Below are 20,900 nucleotides of genomic sequence, written 5' to 3'. Positions count from 1 at the left end.
TGATTGGACCACGTACGATATCCGAAATGTAATGTTCCCCGTTTCGCAAGACGCAAAGATTCTGACTATTATTATCTTGTTCTGTGTTGCATATTTATTTATTGCCATTTAAGTGTTATTTTATAAAAAAAAAATCTATAAAACATGAAACAACTTTGGAAAAGTTCTAAAATTATATTGAAATCATTGAAAACCAATTTAATTTTAGAAATATTTCAGAAGTACACTAAAGTCACTTTTTACGCGCGATACGTGCCGCGGAAAAAGAAACCGCGTAAATTCCGTAATCCGCGTTAAAAACCGCGTAAATTCCGGAGTCCGCGTAAAAAATCGTGTAAATTCAGGAATCCGAGTGAAGAAATTACGGAATCCGCGTAAGAAAAAAATACCGCGTAAATTCTGGAATCCGCGTAAAAAAACCGCGTAAAATCCGGAATCCGCGTTAAAAAGCCGCGTAAATTCCGTAATCCGCGTAAAAAAACCACGGTAAAAAGCGACCTTAGTGTATTCTAGGATCAATTAGAATTTGTTTTTGATTAATTACCAAGTTATTTTACCAATAGTGTCTATTTTTTATCTTTTCTTCATCAAGAATAGCTCAAAAAACGTCCGCTTTGTACAGAATTTTTGGATAATACATTAAAATTATTTCAGAAAACGATTGAAATGATTTTTAAATTTTTGTTCAAAAAATTTAAAATTAAATTAATTAAATTTTATATAAAATGTAGATACATTTTGAATTATTGTAGATTCACAGAGAGCTCTGGAATTATCTCTAGATTTTATATTTTTTCCGAAATGATTTTAAATAATGTAGAGATCATTCTCGAGGGACTCGACATTCATTTGGCTCTGAAAATGTCTTTCAATTTTTCTGAACCGATTATGAAAATACTTTAAATCGCTGATGATTTTATTAAATCAATCTGGATTCCTTCAGGATAATTTACGAATCGTTTCCAAATTATTTACTTTTGGAACAGTGCATGCATAATTTGTATCAAAACGAGTTTGATTGTTTGTTCATAGTAAACACTCTTTTGTTCATAGTTGAAACGAAATTTCGATTATTCGATTCTCAAAAAACACTTAAACAATAACGCTTTTTGTCAGCATTAAAATATTCCAGCTTCCAGCACAACCGTTCCCGGTTGTTGCTTGTTAAGAGCGAAACAAGACGAACGAAAACAACAACTCATCACAAACAACGTTACACTGACTAAGCCCAAGCGCGTAAGCAAATCTAGAAACGTAGTAAGAGCTCCTGCTTTCCCTCCGCACCGCCACATTGCTTGTGACGTTGTTCGGCAATTTACGTTGCCGCGCCAAATGACAAGTCCAGGTCAAGCTCTTATCAAGCAGCAGTCGGAGGTCGTGCTCTAGTTTTTCGAATTGATGAGAGAGAGAGATGAATGATGTGAATGGACGCGGGGCATATCACTTACCTGAATGTTCGTACTTGTGTCGCTGGAGGGAGCTGTGCTTGCTGAACGCCTTATCGCACTGATCGCACACGTACTGTCCCTCGGCATCCGGTAACTCTTTGGCGCCGCCATGGTTCGCGGTGGAATATCCGAGCACTCGTTTCGGTACGTTCAGCATCGATTGCATTTGGAGTAGTTTGTGCTCGTCGTACGGTGATTGACTGTGGAGTTTTACGGCGGCTTCGTACTGCTCCAGGTCACGCCACGCGCGCTTTTCTGCCCCGGGGCTGAGACTTTCGGCGCGTACCGGAGCTCGAGCCATTTCCGGGGAGAACTGCTGAAGCAGCCGGTCCATACCGACGAAACCACTTGCGGTGGGTGTCATCGTGGGATAGCTGGAAACGGCTGGCGGTCGAATTTGCTGCTGGCGAGGATGGGCCGCGGTTTCGTTTGGTGACGGTGTTTGGCGGATCAGCATTTCCGCCGAAAATTGAGTGTACGGGTAGAGTCCTTTGTATGGGGTCGAGCTACGGGAAGACTTCACACTGAGATTCATGGCTTCGTCCAGCAAAGTGCCGCTTTCAGGTTGAGTCAGGGGAGCCGTACCGTAACGGGGTGAACTAGACGGGTTGGAGTCAGTTTTCTTGATCGACAAATCAAGCGGTTGCTCGGCTTCACCGGAGGAGGTCTGTCCGTTTGTCGTAGCTCCTGGGGTGAAAGCCGGAGAAGCGGGCGTGTCTCTTGGTGCCGGAGGGCGCACAATGTTACCCATCTTACGTTCCCTCGAGCGGTTGTTTTGGAACCAAACCTGCACTACACGAGCTTCCATACCAACGCGTTTGGCAATCAGCTGAAACTCTTCCCGGTTCGGTTTGTTGTTCAGGGCGTAATACTTTTTCAATTCGTTCTGCTGCTCCTCGGAGATGGCAGTTCGCACGCGAACTTTTCCACTGCGTTCAGAACCAGTCAGTTTGGAACTGTCGAAATCACCGTCATCTTCACTGCTGCTGTTCATCGGTAGATAGCTATTAGCGGCGGCTGCAGCAGCCGCTGCTGCTGCCATCTGCTTTTGAAACAACAACGATTGGCACAGCACTTGCTCGTGCTGCACCAGTTCTGTTTGGTGGTTGAAAGTGGCTTTGCACTGCTGACACTGCAGAAGGGTTGCTTCGTTTATCTGCTTAGCAAGATCAGCCTCTTCCTCCTTGGTTTCGCGCTTGATTGTCACCGCTGCTGGGGAAACCGGCGGTTCCAGACCGGGGGTGTAGTTGTCCGTATCAATGTTGAGCTCGGGTGACACAGACTCCGGCCGCTCCAGTTTGATCCGTTCATTTTCCACCGGCACAGGGGTGGACTGTCTTTGGACGATTTGATCCCCGGCCGACATGCGGTGAGCAACGTCTAGAATTTTCTGCTTCATATCGTTTAAAATGTTACGGTATTCGTTGTCGGATGAGATTTGCGAGAATGGCGCCGGATGGGGCTCTCTGCTGGCCGGAGAATTCTGCGCTGGATGCCGGTCATCGTCATCGTCTACTCTAATGTCTTTTCGCTCGGCCATTGAGACATCAGTTTCTTCGGTTTGCCCTCTCATGTTCTGCTCCTCGTCGTCTTCCTCGTCGACGTCTTCGTCGTCGTCCACATCCATGACCAATTTGGGCTCCACCTCCTCGGTGGCATCTTCCACAATTTCATCGATCATATCTTCTGCCTCGGAATGGCCGCTTGGGGTCTTGGAATTGCTCTCGGTGTCCTGCTTCAGATCTGCACTTAGCTGTTGCTGGCTGTTCAGAAGGATTGATTCCATGTCCGGTTTGGGACCACCAACCGCTGAAAGCTGCAGCAGACGCTGTATGCCGTAGGGACTGAACGCCGGGTTGCCCGGGTTCAGGGAAGCCATCGGGTAGAAGGGGTTGTGAAATGATGCGAGGAAAGCCGCATTCATGGCTTCGTAGTTTGACGGATACTTGGGTAGCATCGGGAGGAATGCGTTCGGGTTCGGTGCACTGTTGTTCGTGTTATGGCCATTCGCCAGCTGACCGTTGGATAGGCCAGCAGCCGCGGGACTACCACCCGGTAAGTACGATCCGGAACGGCGACTGCCTTTCTCCGATTTGCTACCAACGGGACTGGTGCTGCTGTTGTTATTGTTGTTGTTAGTAACGCTGTTGCTGTTGTTGTTCAGCTTGAGTCCCATGCTGATGCACTTCTTCGAGGTCATGTGGCTCGAGTAGGAACCGGAATGGGAGAACCGCTTGCCACAGTTGGTGCACGCGAACGGTTTCTCCCCCGAGTGGATGCGCACATGCTCCTTCAGGTGATGTTTGAACTTGAAAGCCTTATCACAGTCGGTGCATTTAAATTTTCGGAGCAGCGTCGACTCGTCGTGGGAGATCATGTGGCGCTGGAGCCGGTACACGTTGGCGAACTGCTTGTGGCACACTTTGCAGCTCTGGAAAATGAAAAGAGAGGGAGAAAAAAAAAAACGAAATGTTGTAAGTGACTGTCGGAAAATTTTAAAGCGGTTTTTGATTTATCGAAGATGCTTTCTTGCTTGAAAGCAGAAGAAGCGACTGAGAAGCGAGTCATTTAATCATCGGCTACGCGAACACGTAAGGATTGGATCGATTCACCTATCGGGAGGCTTGGAGTTTTTGACTATGGAGGAAAAATTAAAGATTGATAGCAAATTTAGAGCTCAAACTCTTGTGTAGACGTAGATTTTACTAGCCTACATTCATTTGATGTCCTGAATGTGAAGCTCAATGATTTGCTAATGATGTCTTGGAAGAAAATTTTCTTCTGATAACTGTAAATTCGTGTGATTTTCAAATAAAAGAGAAACCTTGTGAAAGTTAAAATCAAAAGCAAACTAATTAGTTCCGTAGTCTCAGTTTTTTTTAAGTTGATTCCACCACGCTTCAAAATATTTGCTTTTAGTGTGGGGAAACATAAACTTGCCGAGGCCTCGATTAGCGGGCAGAGAGCAGTGTGAGAACAAGTGCCAGGCATGTGCTGGCGTTTGAAGTGGAAGCCAGGGGAGGTCAGTTTATTGATAGGGAAAATTTGTTTTGATAGGTTTCTGCGATAGGTGGCAAAGGTGGTTATAAGTCGGTCGAACTGATTGATCGACTGATTTTTTTTTCTATTTTGGGACACATTTTCATATCAAGCCAATGGGAAGCTCCAATCACGCGTGAAATACGTCCATTTCGGGGCGGACTCCGGGAATGGTGACGAACGATAGCAGATCCACATATGCCGGGCGTTTCTGTTCCGGCGCATCCAGCTTGAATGATGAAATGGACGGGAAAAAGTAATAAAATTCAAATAATAAAAAGCGCAGAGCAAAAAAAAAGCGAAACGTTTCACGAATATCTGCGCGCAAACTACCGCAGCAGCAACGCGTCATTGCGCCAGTAATTTCCGTTTGCAATCAAAATATTTTTGTTTTTACACGTTCGATTTCTGTATGTTGTAAATTAAACAGCAGTAGTGGCAGTGGGGTGAGTGAAACTTACGGAACGGAGAGTGCTGTTGGGAGGGTTGTGGGGGATCCATTAAATTTTTATCATTCGTAGCATTGCTGGCTGACTGATAGGAAGTTCAAAAGCATTATTCCGAAACGATTTCGGTGCATTATCGCCGTGGTGGCGGCAAAGAAATTGAAACTTCAAAAGCGGAGATTCGCAAAACTATTACAATGTTTTTACCGAAACATTGAAATATAATATTGATTTGGAACAAGAACGCTTCGCGTGCGATATAAATTTAATTTGGAAAAAGTTATGGAACATTTCCACCGTGAGCAGCAGCGGGGGCAGAATCTACGTAACGTCGTACTTTTTTTCTCCAAGTTATTAATATCGGCACCGTTTCCCGTGTAGGGGGTTACGACGACGATGTACCTTTCGAAGCGTCTTGGTTTCTTTCAGCTTTTTTATTTTTCCACTCGCACCTGCAATCGAGTTTTCTCCCTTCCATTCAAGCATGACTAATGGAGAAGAGGTAATAATTTTTCCAATACGCCTTTATGGAAGCACAAGAAGCGCTCACCCAGAAAAAAAATGAAACTTCTAAAAATAAACATCGATCGTCGTCTCTTGGCAAGCCGGACGGTGATGTTTCATAAGGAGTTTTTCCCCGGTGCGTGTCCCGAACCGAGGGAAACCAGTTTACTCTTTATTTCTGTTCATCTTTTCTTGTTTTTTTCTCCTAACAAACGATCGGTACTTTTCTTCTCCGTTGACTGGAGAAAACTGTAATGCATCCGATAGGGTTACCAACTATCAACCGAACAGACGTGTTCTGATTGATTGGGCCCCAAAATGACAGGTGTGAAGCGGTTGTTGTTTACGACACTATCTCAGCGCCAATTTAACGACTGGTTCTCGAATGATTTATGTGGTTTGTGTTGCCGAACCGCGCAACTATTCGACAGCCGGCCATTGAAGAAGTTTGTTAACCCAAGGTGTCCCCAAAAGCCATCCGTCACGTTTGCCCTTCCGCAGGGGATGACGGCGCCTAGCTGCGGGACGGTGTGGACAATTTCCGCGTGCGGCAGCCGCAAATGATTTAAGCGTTCTACCGCCACTCGAAGCACCCGGTGTCAATTATTTTCCGTTGCCTAATTTTACACCTTGGGGAGTGGCGGCGGCCTGCAGAAGCGCTGTGCAGCAGTGTTGTGCCTGCCCGGTTCAGGAGAAAAATGGAGTCTGCCTGTCATAAATAATACGATATTTTGTAAATAATCGTAGCACATAATCATAATTAAGTAAATATTAGGCAAATAAATTTGTTTTTGTTTCCTCCGGTCTAGCGCTGCGAGAGCTGCTCTGGCCGTCCAGCTAGCCGAAAGGGACCGGCATAGCGGGCCCCGGTAGAGGTGACAGTGCGAAGCCGCGAGCGGAAAATCACGCTCGACGTTATAAAAATATTCACAGGAAAATCCTTTCTCTCCCGTGTGCGTCCTCCACACAAACGACGACGACGACGATTCGGAACCGCCGCCGCCGTCGCCGTTAACAAAGTATGAGCAAGAGCAATAAAACACGGCCTACATTTTTTCCGCTGTTCTTGCTCTGTTCTGGGCTTACATGAGTCAAAATAAATCAACAGCAGCGCGGTGCATTGCAACAACAACAATCGTGTTGTCATCTACCGGGCGCGCACACCTGTCCTTGTCGGATGGCTATGAAAAATCACCGAAAGGTGTTCCGATTTCCGAACTGAGAGGTAATAAAAGAAAAATGGAAGAAAGAAAGGCGACGGTAATGACAGGTTTACTTTGAACTGAATTTCTCCACTGGTTTTTCTGAGGTAGATTAACTTTTGAGAGGAAATAATAGCACGTCAAAATGGCCGCTGCGGTTTGGCAGCGGTTCACCTGTTGTTTCTCGTTTCCGATTTTAATATAGTGAAAGTGAGAAAATGATGCTTGAGTGGAGTAATTTTTGCGAAATCAGTCCACTGTCCTTGAGCACAAACTGTTATTGTTTAGACAGCTGTGTCATAGTTTGTTTGCAAACAATGATATTAAAAATAAACATTTGAGGGTTGCAGTAATTTTTGCAGTAAAATGCTTCTATACCATTTGAAGGCCGTGTAGAATGGCTCTTTGTGTGCGAAATATTTGCTAGATATTGGAATAATAGCGGCAGAAGAAAATATTCAATCTGAGGTAGCGCCGTTGTCATGACGGTTGTCAGGTAAACAGAAACGTGTTTGTGAATTCCTAACCTATATTTTTGGAATGACTTCTACTTAAGTGATTTCTGTGTTGGTTTTAGTTGATTGCTTAGGACTTTCGTAGTGGGATTTAGTTTGTCAGTAGCCGGAGTGATTTCTAGAGAAGTTTTCCCACTCTCGTATACATTGAGCCGACAGTCTTCGTATGTTAACGTAGTCTTTCGAAACGTTCGGGTCGTAATCGTCTAGTATTCAGTAATATCTAGTATTGTTTTGTTGTCCCGATCAGTCAAAAATATCTGGATTATAACAAATCTTGATATTTTTTACGAAATATGTGTATCAACTTGTGTCCTAAACTTGGTCTCGTTAATAGTTAAAATATCAAAATTCCTATCAAAATGACTTACTGATTATTACAACTTAAAGCAAGTTTTGCAAGGTTTTTGGCAGGAAACGATCAGAATTAGCTAGAATGTACAATATGGGTCATTCCATACGAAGTGTACATACCACTTGGACACGATCATCACAGATTTTGCTCAAAGTTGGGGGAATTATTCATCTACTGTCTCTTTGGAAAAATCCAAATTTTGGTGTCGATTGGAATACCCCCTGCTCTGTGGGACCCCCCTCTTTATTGTAAAGTCACGCAATTTTTGTTAAAAATCTCTTTTTTTTTCTTACAATTCATAGACGTAAGATGTCGGAAAAATACTGGTAAACGATTTTTGAAGAAAATAAACCAAGAAATCCAGAAAAAATATAACTATTGACCGAAAGTGTTGCCAGATAAATATTTTTGCATTTGAAAACTAAATTTACATTTTCCGGCGAATGCAGCCATTTTTATTTTAAATTTGATAATTTCATTGTGTTCCTTGGAAAATTTCACGTAAGAAACAACTATCATTCCGAGGTAATATGAGCCAATCTCGAGATATAACATTTTTACGAAAAAAGTTGTGACTTTCGTAATTATTTTTTTTTACAATTCATAGACGTAAGATGTCGGAAAAATACTGATGATTTTTTAAGAAAATAAAAAATGGTTCATAATACCACGGGTTGGTAAGTGTTTCTTACGTCCGAGAAATACGATGAAACCATCAAATTTAAAATAAAATCAGCTGCATTTGCCGAAAAATGCAAATTTAGTTTTAAAATACAAAAATAATCTATCTGGCAAAACTTCCGGTCAAAAAAAAATATTTTTCTGGATTCCTTGGTTTATTTTCTTCAAAATTCACCTATTACTATTTTTCGGGTATCTTACGTCTATGAATTGTAAAACAAAAAAATTAATTACGATATTTACAACTTTTTTCGTGAAAATGTTACATCTCGAGATTGGCTCATCTCACCAGTTCATGATGAACTCAAATGACAATCACGTAAACTCTACATGAAAATGACAGTGGAAAATATTCACATAACTTTTCCGGTAATTATAATGTGAAAAATATTTTGAGTGTAGTTAAGTTTATCAAGTTTTCCAAGGTTTTCAAACATAATTGATTGTGTTATTGGCGGACTCCGTTCGTGTTTTGGGTTAGCGACATCGTTAAAAATTACGTTTTTGAATTGAGCAGAAAAAAGAGTTAATTTCAGAAACCGTAAATCCCCAGCGAGAGAAGCCTAATTTGTCATGAATCCCAAAAAAGACCTACCAGCACGTGAAAAAAAAACGCAAATGTAAAAATTTAGGTTCGGTACAACAAAAATGCGCTTCCCAGGACTAAAAAAAAACATCAAACTGAGCTCATTATATCGTCGAAATGCTACTAGAGACCAACAAATAACGAAAAGAATAGCAAAATAAAGCTTGTTGAGATCAGAAAAGACCAGAAATCAGATTAGAAAACACGTTTTTGTAAAAATACTAAAAAAAAGAAAATGGAAATCAGTAAAGAGAATGATTCCGCATTAAACCATTCATACTCTAGTATTAAAACACTCGTGAAGGCAGAAAAATCGAAAAAATATCTTGTGAATAACGAATAACGCTTCTAAAATTCAGAAAGTCCTAAAAGCGATTACAAATTTGCTTCAAATTTTAAATATTGAAACAGAAAAAAATCGATTAAAAAATAATTAGAAAGTGTGCTCAGAATAACAAAAAATGCTGTTTGAAGGTTAGTCGACGCAAGCGAAAGAGAATCCAATTGAGTAAAAAAAAAAAAAGAGAATCTAATTGAGTAAAAAATAGTGAAAATCGTTGCAAAGACCAGACATAAATCCGGATTGCAAGTTTCAATACCTGTGAAAAACCAGTAAAGAAAAATGTTAAATCTTCAATCATTCATTTTTATGTCTTTATAAGAACAGTTTTCGATCTCGAAGTTTTTCACATTCGTCACTTGGTTCACGTTCACTTGCTGGTTCTTGGAAGAGAGAACTGTATGTGAGAGGGAGAGGGAGGGACGCTCACCGTTATGGTAACTGTCACACCAACACGAATAACGGTAATGCGAAACCATACAGCTCACCCATTTTGATGTTGACGGTTACTACATATAGCGCGTGAGCGTCTAGTCATTTCTCTTACATACAGTTTTCTCTAGTTCTTGGTCTCTTCGGAGCACTTCCTCCTTGTTGGCACTTCTTAGCTATCTCACTGACTTCGATTGAGTTTCTAATAAACGCTTGGATTCTATTCAACGAGAATAATGAAAAACTTCAAAATAATATTGCACTAGTGATAAAAGACAGCATGCTACAGTGGGCTGAACATGTAGCTAGAATGCCGGTAGAAAGAATGAGTAAAAACTGTATTTAGCCTGCACGCCGATAGAGGTCGTCAACTTCGGGTAAACTCTGCACTCGGTAGATGTATACTGACGACGAATAATAGGCGACTGGAGGAAAGCAGTCTAAGATCGAGTGATATGGCGACGTATCCTAAATTCGGTACTGGATCAATAACACAGTACAAAACAAATTTACTTTTTCTTTTGCCTTGGCTTCCATGTATGATTTTTTCTTGTATTTTGACAGATTTCTCAAAAATTCAAAATGACGCTACTGTTGCCCCTTACGGTGAAATGTGTTCAAACTCGGGAAAATTTGTTTTTGCATCAAAATACATAAAAAAATCATACATAGAAGCCAAGGCAAAAAAGTTGTTGCACTGTGTAATCGGTCTATTGTCGTAAAAGTAAAGTAAAAGTAAGTAAAAGGCTTTCACGTGGTTTGTAAAAATTCGCTATCTATTATCAACCTATTTCAATCAAGCAATATCGTCACGATAGCATGAAATGGATAAGAAAGAAGAAAAAGGGACACAAAAGAGAACTGCTAAATCATTTGCTACTTTTCAATCTACCTAAGAGAAAATAACCCCAACTCTTTCAATGCATTGTTTGGTTGCCCCGAAAAGTACAGTTTGTGTTGTGTGGCTGCTGCTAAAATGTGGCCGTCCGTTGCATCGTCCGCAAGTAAAATTTATTGTTTGAGCCGAAAGCATACTCTTATGTAGTCCAAAGAAAGCATTCCCGGTTAATTAGGCATAATATTTGGTCGACTGTGCTAGGAAAAGCATTGATGAATCGCATAAAAATCTGCGTTTAAACAAGGCTTGACAATTTTCAATAGTACAAAAGTTTGCGGAATAAAAGTACAATTTTCTGCGTTTGGGCGTAGCTAATTTATCAGCCGATTGCTGCAAAAAAAGAAAATCCTTCGACAACTTACCAAGTGATAAACGTTCCAAATTTGACATGATTTCCTCCCATATATACATGAATTGTGCACCCCTATAGATCTTCCTTAAGGACGTAGTTCTACGCCAAAAACGCTTATATAGACGAGAAAAGGTGAAAAAAGTTGGTAAACCTAAATTAGGTTTAGAATCAGGGCTCAACATTTACGAAATAAAACAATGAAACTGATTCTTCCGCGCTGTCATTTCGATTCGAAAGGTTCATTTTCACTTGATTCCTTCCGGCTGCTGCCATCGAATCACTTCTTTGTCTCTTTCCCGTTTGTTGTTCATCGGATCGTTTTAAATGGAACTGATGACTATTTCAACTGACGGAGAGAGACTCTTTCATTTCCTTCAGCGTCTCAATTGAAACCGCATCGTGTCGTTTGATGATAGTTTTCTAATACCTCAAGCAGCAGTTAAAACGGCGATGGCATCCAATAAATACGTCACACAAATTTTCTTCGCTGTTGATCTCTGGCGCTGCGTAACCACTTCGGATTGTGAAACTGGTTTTGGTGTTCTCCGTTTCATATCGTCACGGTTTTCTTTTCTCCCTCGTCCATATATTTGCACGAAGTACTGTATGGAAGCCCCCTGTCTCCGTTAGCGCTAATTGTCATTTTCGATTGAGAATCTTCATGTGAGACTGACGGTGATATTTTTTTTTTTTTCAATTAAAACGCATTTGTATCAGTTTCTAACCCTTCGATTGTCAAAATCAAAGCAAGAGCTTCCGAGTAGTTTTCATATGACGCACGAAGAGCTTGAGAATGATACAAAAGCTTTTCAATTGAAAGCAACGGGTTAAAGCGTCACTATAAGCTGATAATTGTCAATTGAAAATGACTTTGTCAGGCTCTGCTCAGAAAAACGAAAGATGCTCCTGAAATTAAGCTCGAAATAACAAGAAATGCTTCTGAAGACAAAAAAACTATCAAATTGAGCTCAGAATAACGATGCCACACTTCTCAAGTCAAATAAAAGGTGTTCAAAGATCGAAAATATGTATTATAATAATATAAAAAAACAAACTATCTCCCCGATGACGAAAACAGTTTAAAATTTTTAAAATAAGCAAGACTGTTAAAAAAATAATATATATAAGAGAGGTAATAATTTCGGAAAATATGACAAAACAAACCGAAAATTGTGAAAAAAAGTTAACAGCGGCGTATAGCGAAAGTCCCAAAATAAGTGCTATAAATTAAAAAGTTAAACAGATCAAATATGCTGAAATAGATAAATAAATATCAAAAGTGGTAACAAATGCTGAAAGCGATGCCGCGTGCGAAAAGCCGAAGATCTAAGAATGGTGAAGAATGTGAGAAAAAACATGCCAAAATGGTAACAATAATCAAGAGGGGAATGAAAAATGATGGAATCATCGAAACTGTTGAAAAGTTTGAATAAATTAAATATGCAAAAAAAATTAAAGGAGATAAAAAATGGTCAAACTGTCGAAAAAAAAAACAAACTACAAAAATATCAAAAAGGGCAGAAAAACTCTCAAACATGTGTAGAAAGGTAAAATAGGTTGAGTATATAAGTAGTTATTATAACTTTGAAACTAACGAAAAGATACCAATAGAACAGAAATGTTAAAAAAAAAATCAAAAATCAAGATCGCCATAGTTGTTCTTTATCGGACAATTTGGGACCCGCATATTTTTGTTTGACCCTTGAGGTGACACTTTCTGTTATAGGGTTGCCCAGAAAAACGACTTTTTTCAGTATTTTGAACTTTAAAAAATTTGGTACTTTTGAACTGTTTAACTGAATTTTAATCTTCTCGGATCATGTTACAGGTAGTTGATGGGCCATTCAAGGAAAACTATAAAATTGCACTGAAAATAAATTAAATAATCCCGAAGTACAAACCGTTTTTTACCGTTTTAAAGGGTTTGAGATTTGGGAAACCCTATTGTTTGTTATATATTTGGGTTCCTCAAAAAATCTTACACCGCATATCAAATTTTCAAGAATGTTCCTAAAAAAATCTTACACCGCATATCAAATTTTCAAAAATGTAGGTATATTCTTTATTTTGGAGATAGAAACCACAATGCGTCAGCATTGGAGATTAATCTTAAATGCAAAATGGAGATTAATCTCAAATCCATCAAAACAACCATGCGTCTCCATTGGAGAACTGCCAAAAAATCGGACGATGGAGTCTCCTGGGTCTTAAACCTTTTAAAACGACTAAATGTAGTTTATCATTTACTTGGATTTCAAATAACGTCGATTTCCGGCATCTGAGGATGATCTGATCTTGGTTTCAGAAATAACCATATTGGGTGGTATTTGGTAATTTTTGGAAACCGAAAGTAACCTTTTTTTTTTTTTTTAAGGGGGGATTTGTTAGTAGCTTAAGTATTTATGATAAATATTAGTAAATAATGAGTATGTGTGTCCAATCACAAATGGTGACTTCTCAACACTGTTAGAAATTTTAATTGTTAGGATTTGTTTGCTTTCGCAATTAGGACTTATCATTCGTAGGGATTTAAACCTACTTGTCAGAAAAGGGGAAGTAAACTTACAACTAACTTAATTGCTAACTTATTGGCTATAAAGAGAGCTTATCGTAGCAATTGAGGATTGCAACGATTTTTGTCGAAAATTGTTAATAATTTTATTTGACATAGCTTCTAATGGTTCAACACCAGTAAGTCTATGTAATTCGAGTGTACCAAACCAAGGAGGACGCTTCAAAATCATTTTCAGAATTTTATTCTGAATCCTTTGGAGCGTTTTCTTCCTTGTTGAACAGCAACTTGACCAGATCGGTACAGCATAAAGCATTGCTGGTCTAAAAATTTGTTTGTAAATCAAAAGTTTGTTCTTTAAACAAAGTTTAGAATTCCTGTTAATGAGAGGATATAAACATCTCGTATATTTGATGCACTTGGCTTGTATACTCTCAATGTGCTCTTTGAAAATAAGTTTTTTATCATAAATTAGTCCCAAGTACTTAACCTTGTCGGACCAACTTAAAATAACCCCATTCATCTTGACAACGTGATTATTGTTTGGCTTGAGGAAAGAAGCCCTAGGCTTATGCGGAAAAATTATCATTTGAGTTTTAGAAGCATTGGGAGAGATTTTCCACTTTTGCAAGTAGGAAGAAAAAATATCTAAACTTTTCTGCAATCGACTGCATATGACACGAAGACTTTTTCCTTTTACGGAAATGCTTGTGTCATCGCAGAACAATGACTTTGTGCATCCTGTAGGCAAATCAGGAAGATCTGAAGTGAATATGTTGTACAGGACTGGACCCAAGACTGAACCTTGAGGTACACCTGCTCTGACAGGAAATCTATCAGATTTTGAATTCTGATAGACAACCTGCAGAGTTCGATCAGTAAGATAATTTTTTAAAATTTTGATTAGGAAAATTGGAAAATTAAAAGTTTGCAATTTCGCAATCAAACCTTTATGCCAAACACTGTCGAATGCTTTTTCTATGTCTAAAAGAGCAGCTCCAGTGGAATAACCTTCAGATTTGTTAGCTCGTATCATATTAGTAACTCTGAGCAATTGATGAGTTGTGGAATGCCCATGGCGAAATCCAAACTGTTCATCTGCAAAAATTGAATTTTCGTTGATGTGTGACATCATTCTGTTAAGAATAATTCTCTCAAACAGTTTACTTATTGAAGAAAGCAAACTGATTGGTCTACCGAAAGTAACCTTTTTGAATGTCAACATGACGTCTGGATTTCATTTTCGGTCTCTTGACCATTTCTGGCTGTTTCTATTAACCGTAAGCTGCCAACTTGGATTTCAAAATGGTGTCGGTGTTCGATTTTTAACCTCTGTGGGGTGATATTTGATCATTTTCAGCTGGTTTATGGAAACCGAAAGTCACCATTGTAAACTTCAAAATGGCGTCTGAAATCGATTTCCATGCTCTGTGCATCATTCTGGTGCCAAAAATATCCATATTGGATGGTACTTGTTAATTTTATGCTGTTCCCCGGAAACCAGAAGTCGCCATCTTGGCACTTAAAATGGTACCCTGGGACAATATTTCCGGCCTCTAGACATCATATCGGCTTGAAAATAACTATACTAGATGGCAATCAATCTTGATTTCAGCTCTGAATGGTAGAAATCTGCGTTCCAAACATGGCTCAACATTTTTCAATAGTAAACGAAAAAAGTTGGTACAATTTCGTGCGTTTTGCTAAATAATATTCGAAGTAGCAGGCGCTTATGAACAATTTCAGGTAATTGGAATGTCCAAATATACAATTTAAAAAAATATGTCTGTTCTGTTGTGACAACATTGAAGGAACTCTTTAAATGACTGGTGAGTAGAGCAAGTTTAACTCATGAATATGGAAATGCTATCAAATTATCTTGAGCGCTCTGATGAAAAAAGTAAACTGAATTTTGCTACATAATAACCGAAAAATATGTGAAAAAAATGTTATACAAAAATCGAGAAAATGATTTTGATTTTTTGATCATAAATTTCGTCGTTTCACAACCAGCTGCCGCGTGAAATCCCTCAACAACCAACAATAACAATCCCAACCGTGTATCTCAAGTATATAATTTGTGCAATGCTGCCGCAGATGCGTTTGCATTCCGTGAGAAGGATGCACCGCTGGCACGGGCAGTGTCTCTTCTGTATGTACTGTACGTACGTACGAGAGAGGAAACCACATTATGGAAAGATGTTTCTGTTCTCGACAGAAACTACAGAATGCATCGATGCGTGGCACTAGGCGGGCAGGGCAACAGGACACGACAGGGAGAACGGGACAGGAGACTGTGAAAGTAGACTGTAGTTGATGGTGGGGGCATAAACTTAAAAGAAACAAAGAACGAAACGGACAGAACAAGGCAAGGCAATAGAATGAGGATGACGATGATGATCATGATGGGAATTAAGCGAAGTATGCACTCACACCGAGGCAAGCAGCCAGCAGAGGACTAGAAAGGTACTTGTCACCCGGTTTCTCGTGAAGTAGCCGCTTGATAGATGTGCAGACAGTCAGTCGAGCGGACGGCGGTGGATTTCCGAGCGCGATGAGTGAGCGTTTCGAAAGGGTAAGGTCACGGAAGGGAGCGGTGGCCGTGGCCGGTGTGGACTGGGGGAAATTAATTAAACATTTCCATGTAAGATAAATTAATTTCAACAACTAATTTTGCGCGGACGAAACAATGAGACCGACAGACGGCAACGAAGAGTGCAACATTTTGACGACAAGCAAAGGTTGGCCGCGGTTGGCTTGCTCAAATTGATACCGATCATTAGTTAATTGTCGAAGCTCTCGCTTACTACCAGCCACAGATTGGAAAACCAGCCCCTCCAGTCCACGGTCGCCATTCGCGCCGGCCGTAGAAATTTCGACTCTAATGACCTGTGACACCCGTGCGGAAACCTTTTGCAGCGAAAACATGGCCGCTGATGGTGGGTCAGCCACCGCATAAACAGGCAAAATTAACCGTCAAACAAAACCTCTGGTCGATGTGTGGCGGCATCTGCTGCCTGCCTGCTGCCGTTACTGCCGCGGTCACCAGTATAGAGTACCCCCTATGTTTATGGCGATGGATAATTGCTACTAATTTAATTTTATTTTAATTTAATGAATCCGTATCGATAGCCGATACCCAACCGGAACGGTCCTGTGCAGGCTTAGGATTATCACGCACGGTGGAACTCGGCAGCAATATGGTTGCTGCCGCGTATTTACTTTGCTTGGTCAAGCTTCCCGTCCACCAACCGGCGGCGCCGAGGCGAGAGACGCCAATTCTCGCGCGTGGCTATGAACACTCGATTAGGCGCTAATCGTTTGTCACGATTGTGTATGGCTTCGGGGTGTATCACCATTACTCGGAATGCTTCACTGGTCGAATGGCCAGGAGGAGGAGTGCGATTTCGATATCTACGGGAAAAGTTACGTTGGCTAGATTGTTGTTACGGGAAGTTATTTTCAATTAAATTTAAATCAAATTTCTTAAACATTGAAACGCTTCACCGTTGGGTTCATGCATGGCAAATGTTTCTGCTGTCGCACTCGACATATGCAATGCAACGACTGCATTTATAGGCCCAGTCTTCGAACGGTGAATTTTGTTTACCCTTAGCTCCGTGTCTTGGTACGATATCACGGTAATGTCGTTCCAATTTCATCACCGCCACAGATGGATGATTACGCGTTTTTGGACGAATTAATTCGCAATATATCTTCATCACTTGTTGTCGGTTGACTGGCCCGCTCTGGTCTTCGGTTTCTGGCCACGCCACACCGCACAGTTCGACGGCGAAGGGAATACACATACCTACACTTTGCGCGTATGGACGCCGTGATTTTTGGGTCCTTTTTTATGGTGTTTTACTTTGCCTGCAATGCCAAGCGGTTTATGTTTTTTTTTGCAGGAAAATCAGTCAGTTACGAACTTGTAGGATTACACTAGAGATGATCAAAATGACATAACTTTTTATAGTGATCGTAATTTACAATCTTAAAGTTACTAATTTTAAGTGCCTCGTGGAAGTAAGCTAGGGTCACTTCTCTTTTCTTATTTGACAGCAAGTGAAGCAAGAGTAATTCTATCGAATTTGAGGCGAAGAAAAGTGTAAAATACTCTTAGCTTTCAAATCCTTTGTTGAAGTTCTACCATTGACTGAGAAATTTTCATCTCTACATCAAACAAAGAGCGAACGCCAAAAATTAAACCCACCCGATAAAAAAGGAGAAACATTCCTCAAACGCGTACACGTCGTCGTCCGAATCACAATGCGACACAAAGCGTTTCTCATTCAGCAGCACACTAAACAAAACAAAACAAAAAACGGAATAGTAAATGGAACCAACTTTCGCCCTGCGCGATAACGATACAAAGATTTATAGCTGTTCGCCATAATTTGTGCGGCCGGGGACATTCGTTCTGTGCAGCAAAACCCACCGAACTTTACACGAATGTTATCTTTTTACGACTCTTACGCTGGCGATTTTTAGGCCGCCTAACACGATCTGACATAATTTCTTCTCACCCAAAACTAGACGGGGGAAAAAAACCTAACCTAACGAACGAAACAAAGTATCAATCGTTCATCTCTAATCGCTCAATGGAGCAGCAGAGGCTTGGCCCCGGGGACGATTATCGTTAAAAATGATTTAAATTTCCTGGCCCGCTCATCAGGGTTGCCGTCGTTGCCACAATGGGACCCACTGTGACCGTTCCGCAGAGAAGAGAAGCGGACAGAAAAATCCTTCGCTCAATTCGTTGAGGTCATATTTTCCTTCGGCACCATTACTTCTCCAACGGTGATGCTTTTGCTTTCGCTCAAAATCGGAAGACGCTGGCCACAGTCGAGAACATCGAGAACAAACAGCTTGATTCACATAAAAAACCTTTAAAAATTGATGGTTCCTCTACCGCTCGAAGCCGGCAAGCGGAGAACTTTCCGAAGATGGAACGTCAAAAAACGCATTCAACATTTCGCGCTTCATATAAGTTTACCTCTCCCTCTCGCTGCCTCACTCTATCTTTGTCCTTCGACCGAAAACAATAATCGTTTTGAAGAGCTGGAAAAATATTTTACTGCCTTTATGATGATTATTTCCAGTCCTGTCCCGCCCCGCGATGGCTGGACGGTTCCTCGCCCCATCTAAAGAGCAACGTGGAGCAACGGAATGGCCGTCGGTTACACCCCGTCGCAGTCTGCGAATGCTCCAATTTAATTTTTAATAAACACTTTTAAGTGCTTCGGTTTCGGTACGGAACGCCACTTCGTCGTACTTAACGAAAGCAGCATTAGTCACGGACTTCGCGGGTTCGCGATCCCTTCTATCAATAACTGTTTTGTTTCGGGAGCATGCTTCACTCGAATTAAACCAGATTAGTCAGCGCGTTTTAAGCAGGAAATTCCTGGACACTCCAGTTGATTAACCAAGCTAGGTTATGTTCATGTCAATTGACACCTTTCAACTGTCGTAGTAATGTCCACGGTCGCCACTGGATGGCGACAAATCACGCGCTCGTTTCGATTTCATTTCTGACCTATTAGCTGATCCAGCGGCCAGAACAGGGTCAATAAATTATAAAGTATATATATTGGCACAAGACATGTTTCTTCTCCCGCGCTTGCATTGCTTGTTCGCTGTCTTATCCCCCGTAGCCCATCGCCTCTCGGATGACCGCCTTCTGTGATGTAAAACATGGAAGTGCACTAAAAAACACAGCAGGATTAGATGCTGCTGCAACGATGTGACAAGTATTATCGATGTTTGGTTGGTCGCGTTGGAAACTTGTTACACTTTAATTCTTATTTTCACATTTCATTCGCACCTCGTGCGCTCCACCGGTTTCGCACCGGCAGCGGCCCCGGGATGTGACATTTAAGCAGTTATGCTCTCGAAATTTAGGAACCACTGACAGCACCCGAAAACGGCCGCGCGAACGAGAAACTATTTCCATTAGCGCCCGAAATTGCTGTCCAAAACAAGAAAAAATCCATTTCTTTGCGAGAATTCAACGGAAAACCTAAGTGATTTTTACGATTTTCCGTTTCTGTTCGATAGAGTGTCGATGGGCCGCAACAACCGCAACACAATAGCCAGTGCGATTCTGCGAACCAGCGAACGAATTGACGCCTCTTCGACGTCGGAATGCCGAACAAACAGTCATATATTTTGGGACAATTGAATTTATTGCCTTTTTAATCATTCTGTGACAATGGTGGGCGACAAAACTGGCCCATGCACAAACTTTTGTTTACGGACTCGTTCGCTCTCTCTCTCCGGCAGCTTCGACCTGGCACAATCGTTTCGTCGAATAAAATTTCGACTTTGACGTTTATTAGCTGTGACGAATTACCACGAGCTCGAGCTCGACCAGGGGAGCTAACGTTCATACGTGCCTTTTCTCACTCGCTCGCTCTCTCTCGCTATCTAATTAACATCAACAAATGAAATTTTATGTACGGCAAATTCTAGAACTAAACCGCTTAGCAGCAACCCTGTCCGGTGTCCGCACTGCTGCTGGTGGGTGGTGCTTAACGAAACTCTTGTTTGTTGGGATTGTGTCAGCTTGTCAACAGCTTGTGCCGAATTTTGCTTTTAATTCAAAGTGAAAGTACAGAAATGCTGCGCACCGTGTTGTTACCGTCGGTCGGTGGTTTTCAGCTAGTTACAAAAGTAACTTCCGTTTGTTTGGCCACATCAAAACTGCTGCCACGAGACCCGGGGAGGAGCCAAAATTCGCATGGAACTTATTATCCAGTTGTTCCGAACAGAACAGAGCGGAAGAAGCTGGCCAGAAACATTTCAATAAAAATCCCATAAAATTTGCGGTTCATTTTGCTGCTGCTGCTGCTGTCTTTCTGGGATCTATCATTTTCTCGTCTTTTTTTGCAGTCGCACGAAACGAAACATACAAAACAAATGGCCGCTGAAGTTAATCAGGATTTCCGGTCATGTTTTTTTTTTCGCTGCTCTCTTCCTTCTGGTCTTGGGTTGTTGGTTAGTTTTTACCGACAGCCATTTGTGTGAGGTATTTCGTACGCGGAGTATTATTACCGGGATGGTGTTTGTTATAAACTTCCACGTTTTGTGGATGAGTTTTGTTTAATTTCACAGTTGGTTGACGCTTTTCTTATGAGTATCGGGAGAATCTTTGATGGTCAAAGTTTTTTTTAATTATCTTCAACGGGAATTCCGGAACGGAAAGATAGTGAATAAACGATTTTAGTTCGCCGAATGTGCGGAAATCGCAATGGATGTTTGTATAATGCTAACAATTCGTTTGGCAACTCTGTTTAGATTAAACTCCAGTTTTGATGCGTGTTGTCCAAACAAAAATTTATTCTTCAGATGTCTCCAAGCAGTTGTCAAAAGGAGAATACGCAAGGCAAAAGGAGAATTTTCTTTGTAACTTTAAAAGCAATAACGAAAAATTCTCTCTTTTGTAACAAATTTGTCACTTGAAAAGCAATAACATTCATCTCCAGTCAAGGAACAATACATAGTCTCTATCTAATAATGACCGTTGAACCACACACAAAATTTTCACTTGTGACTTTAGCAATAAAGAAAAATTCTCCGTTTTGTAACAAA

General features: G+C 40.9%; 1 protein-coding gene across 1 annotated transcript in view; it reads right to left on the bottom strand.

The window, feature by feature from the left end:
- Nucleotides 1-20,900, bottom strand: part of LOC129718040 (zinc finger protein 1) — an 88,005-nt gene that overhangs the window by 11,708 nt on the left and 55,397 nt on the right. The window contains exon 4 of the mRNA XM_055668440.1: nt 1,449-3,879. Coding sequence (XP_055524415.1) covers nt 1,449-3,879 — 2,431 coding nt within the window. The remainder of the gene's footprint in view (nt 1-1,448; nt 3,880-20,900) is intronic.

This window comes from Wyeomyia smithii, chromosome 1, assembly GCF_029784165.1.
Source record: "Wyeomyia smithii strain HCP4-BCI-WySm-NY-G18 chromosome 1, ASM2978416v1, whole genome shotgun sequence".
Taxonomy (NCBI): domain Eukaryota; kingdom Metazoa; phylum Arthropoda; class Insecta; order Diptera; family Culicidae; genus Wyeomyia; species Wyeomyia smithii.
This window is presented reverse-complemented; position numbering and strand designations above follow the sequence as displayed.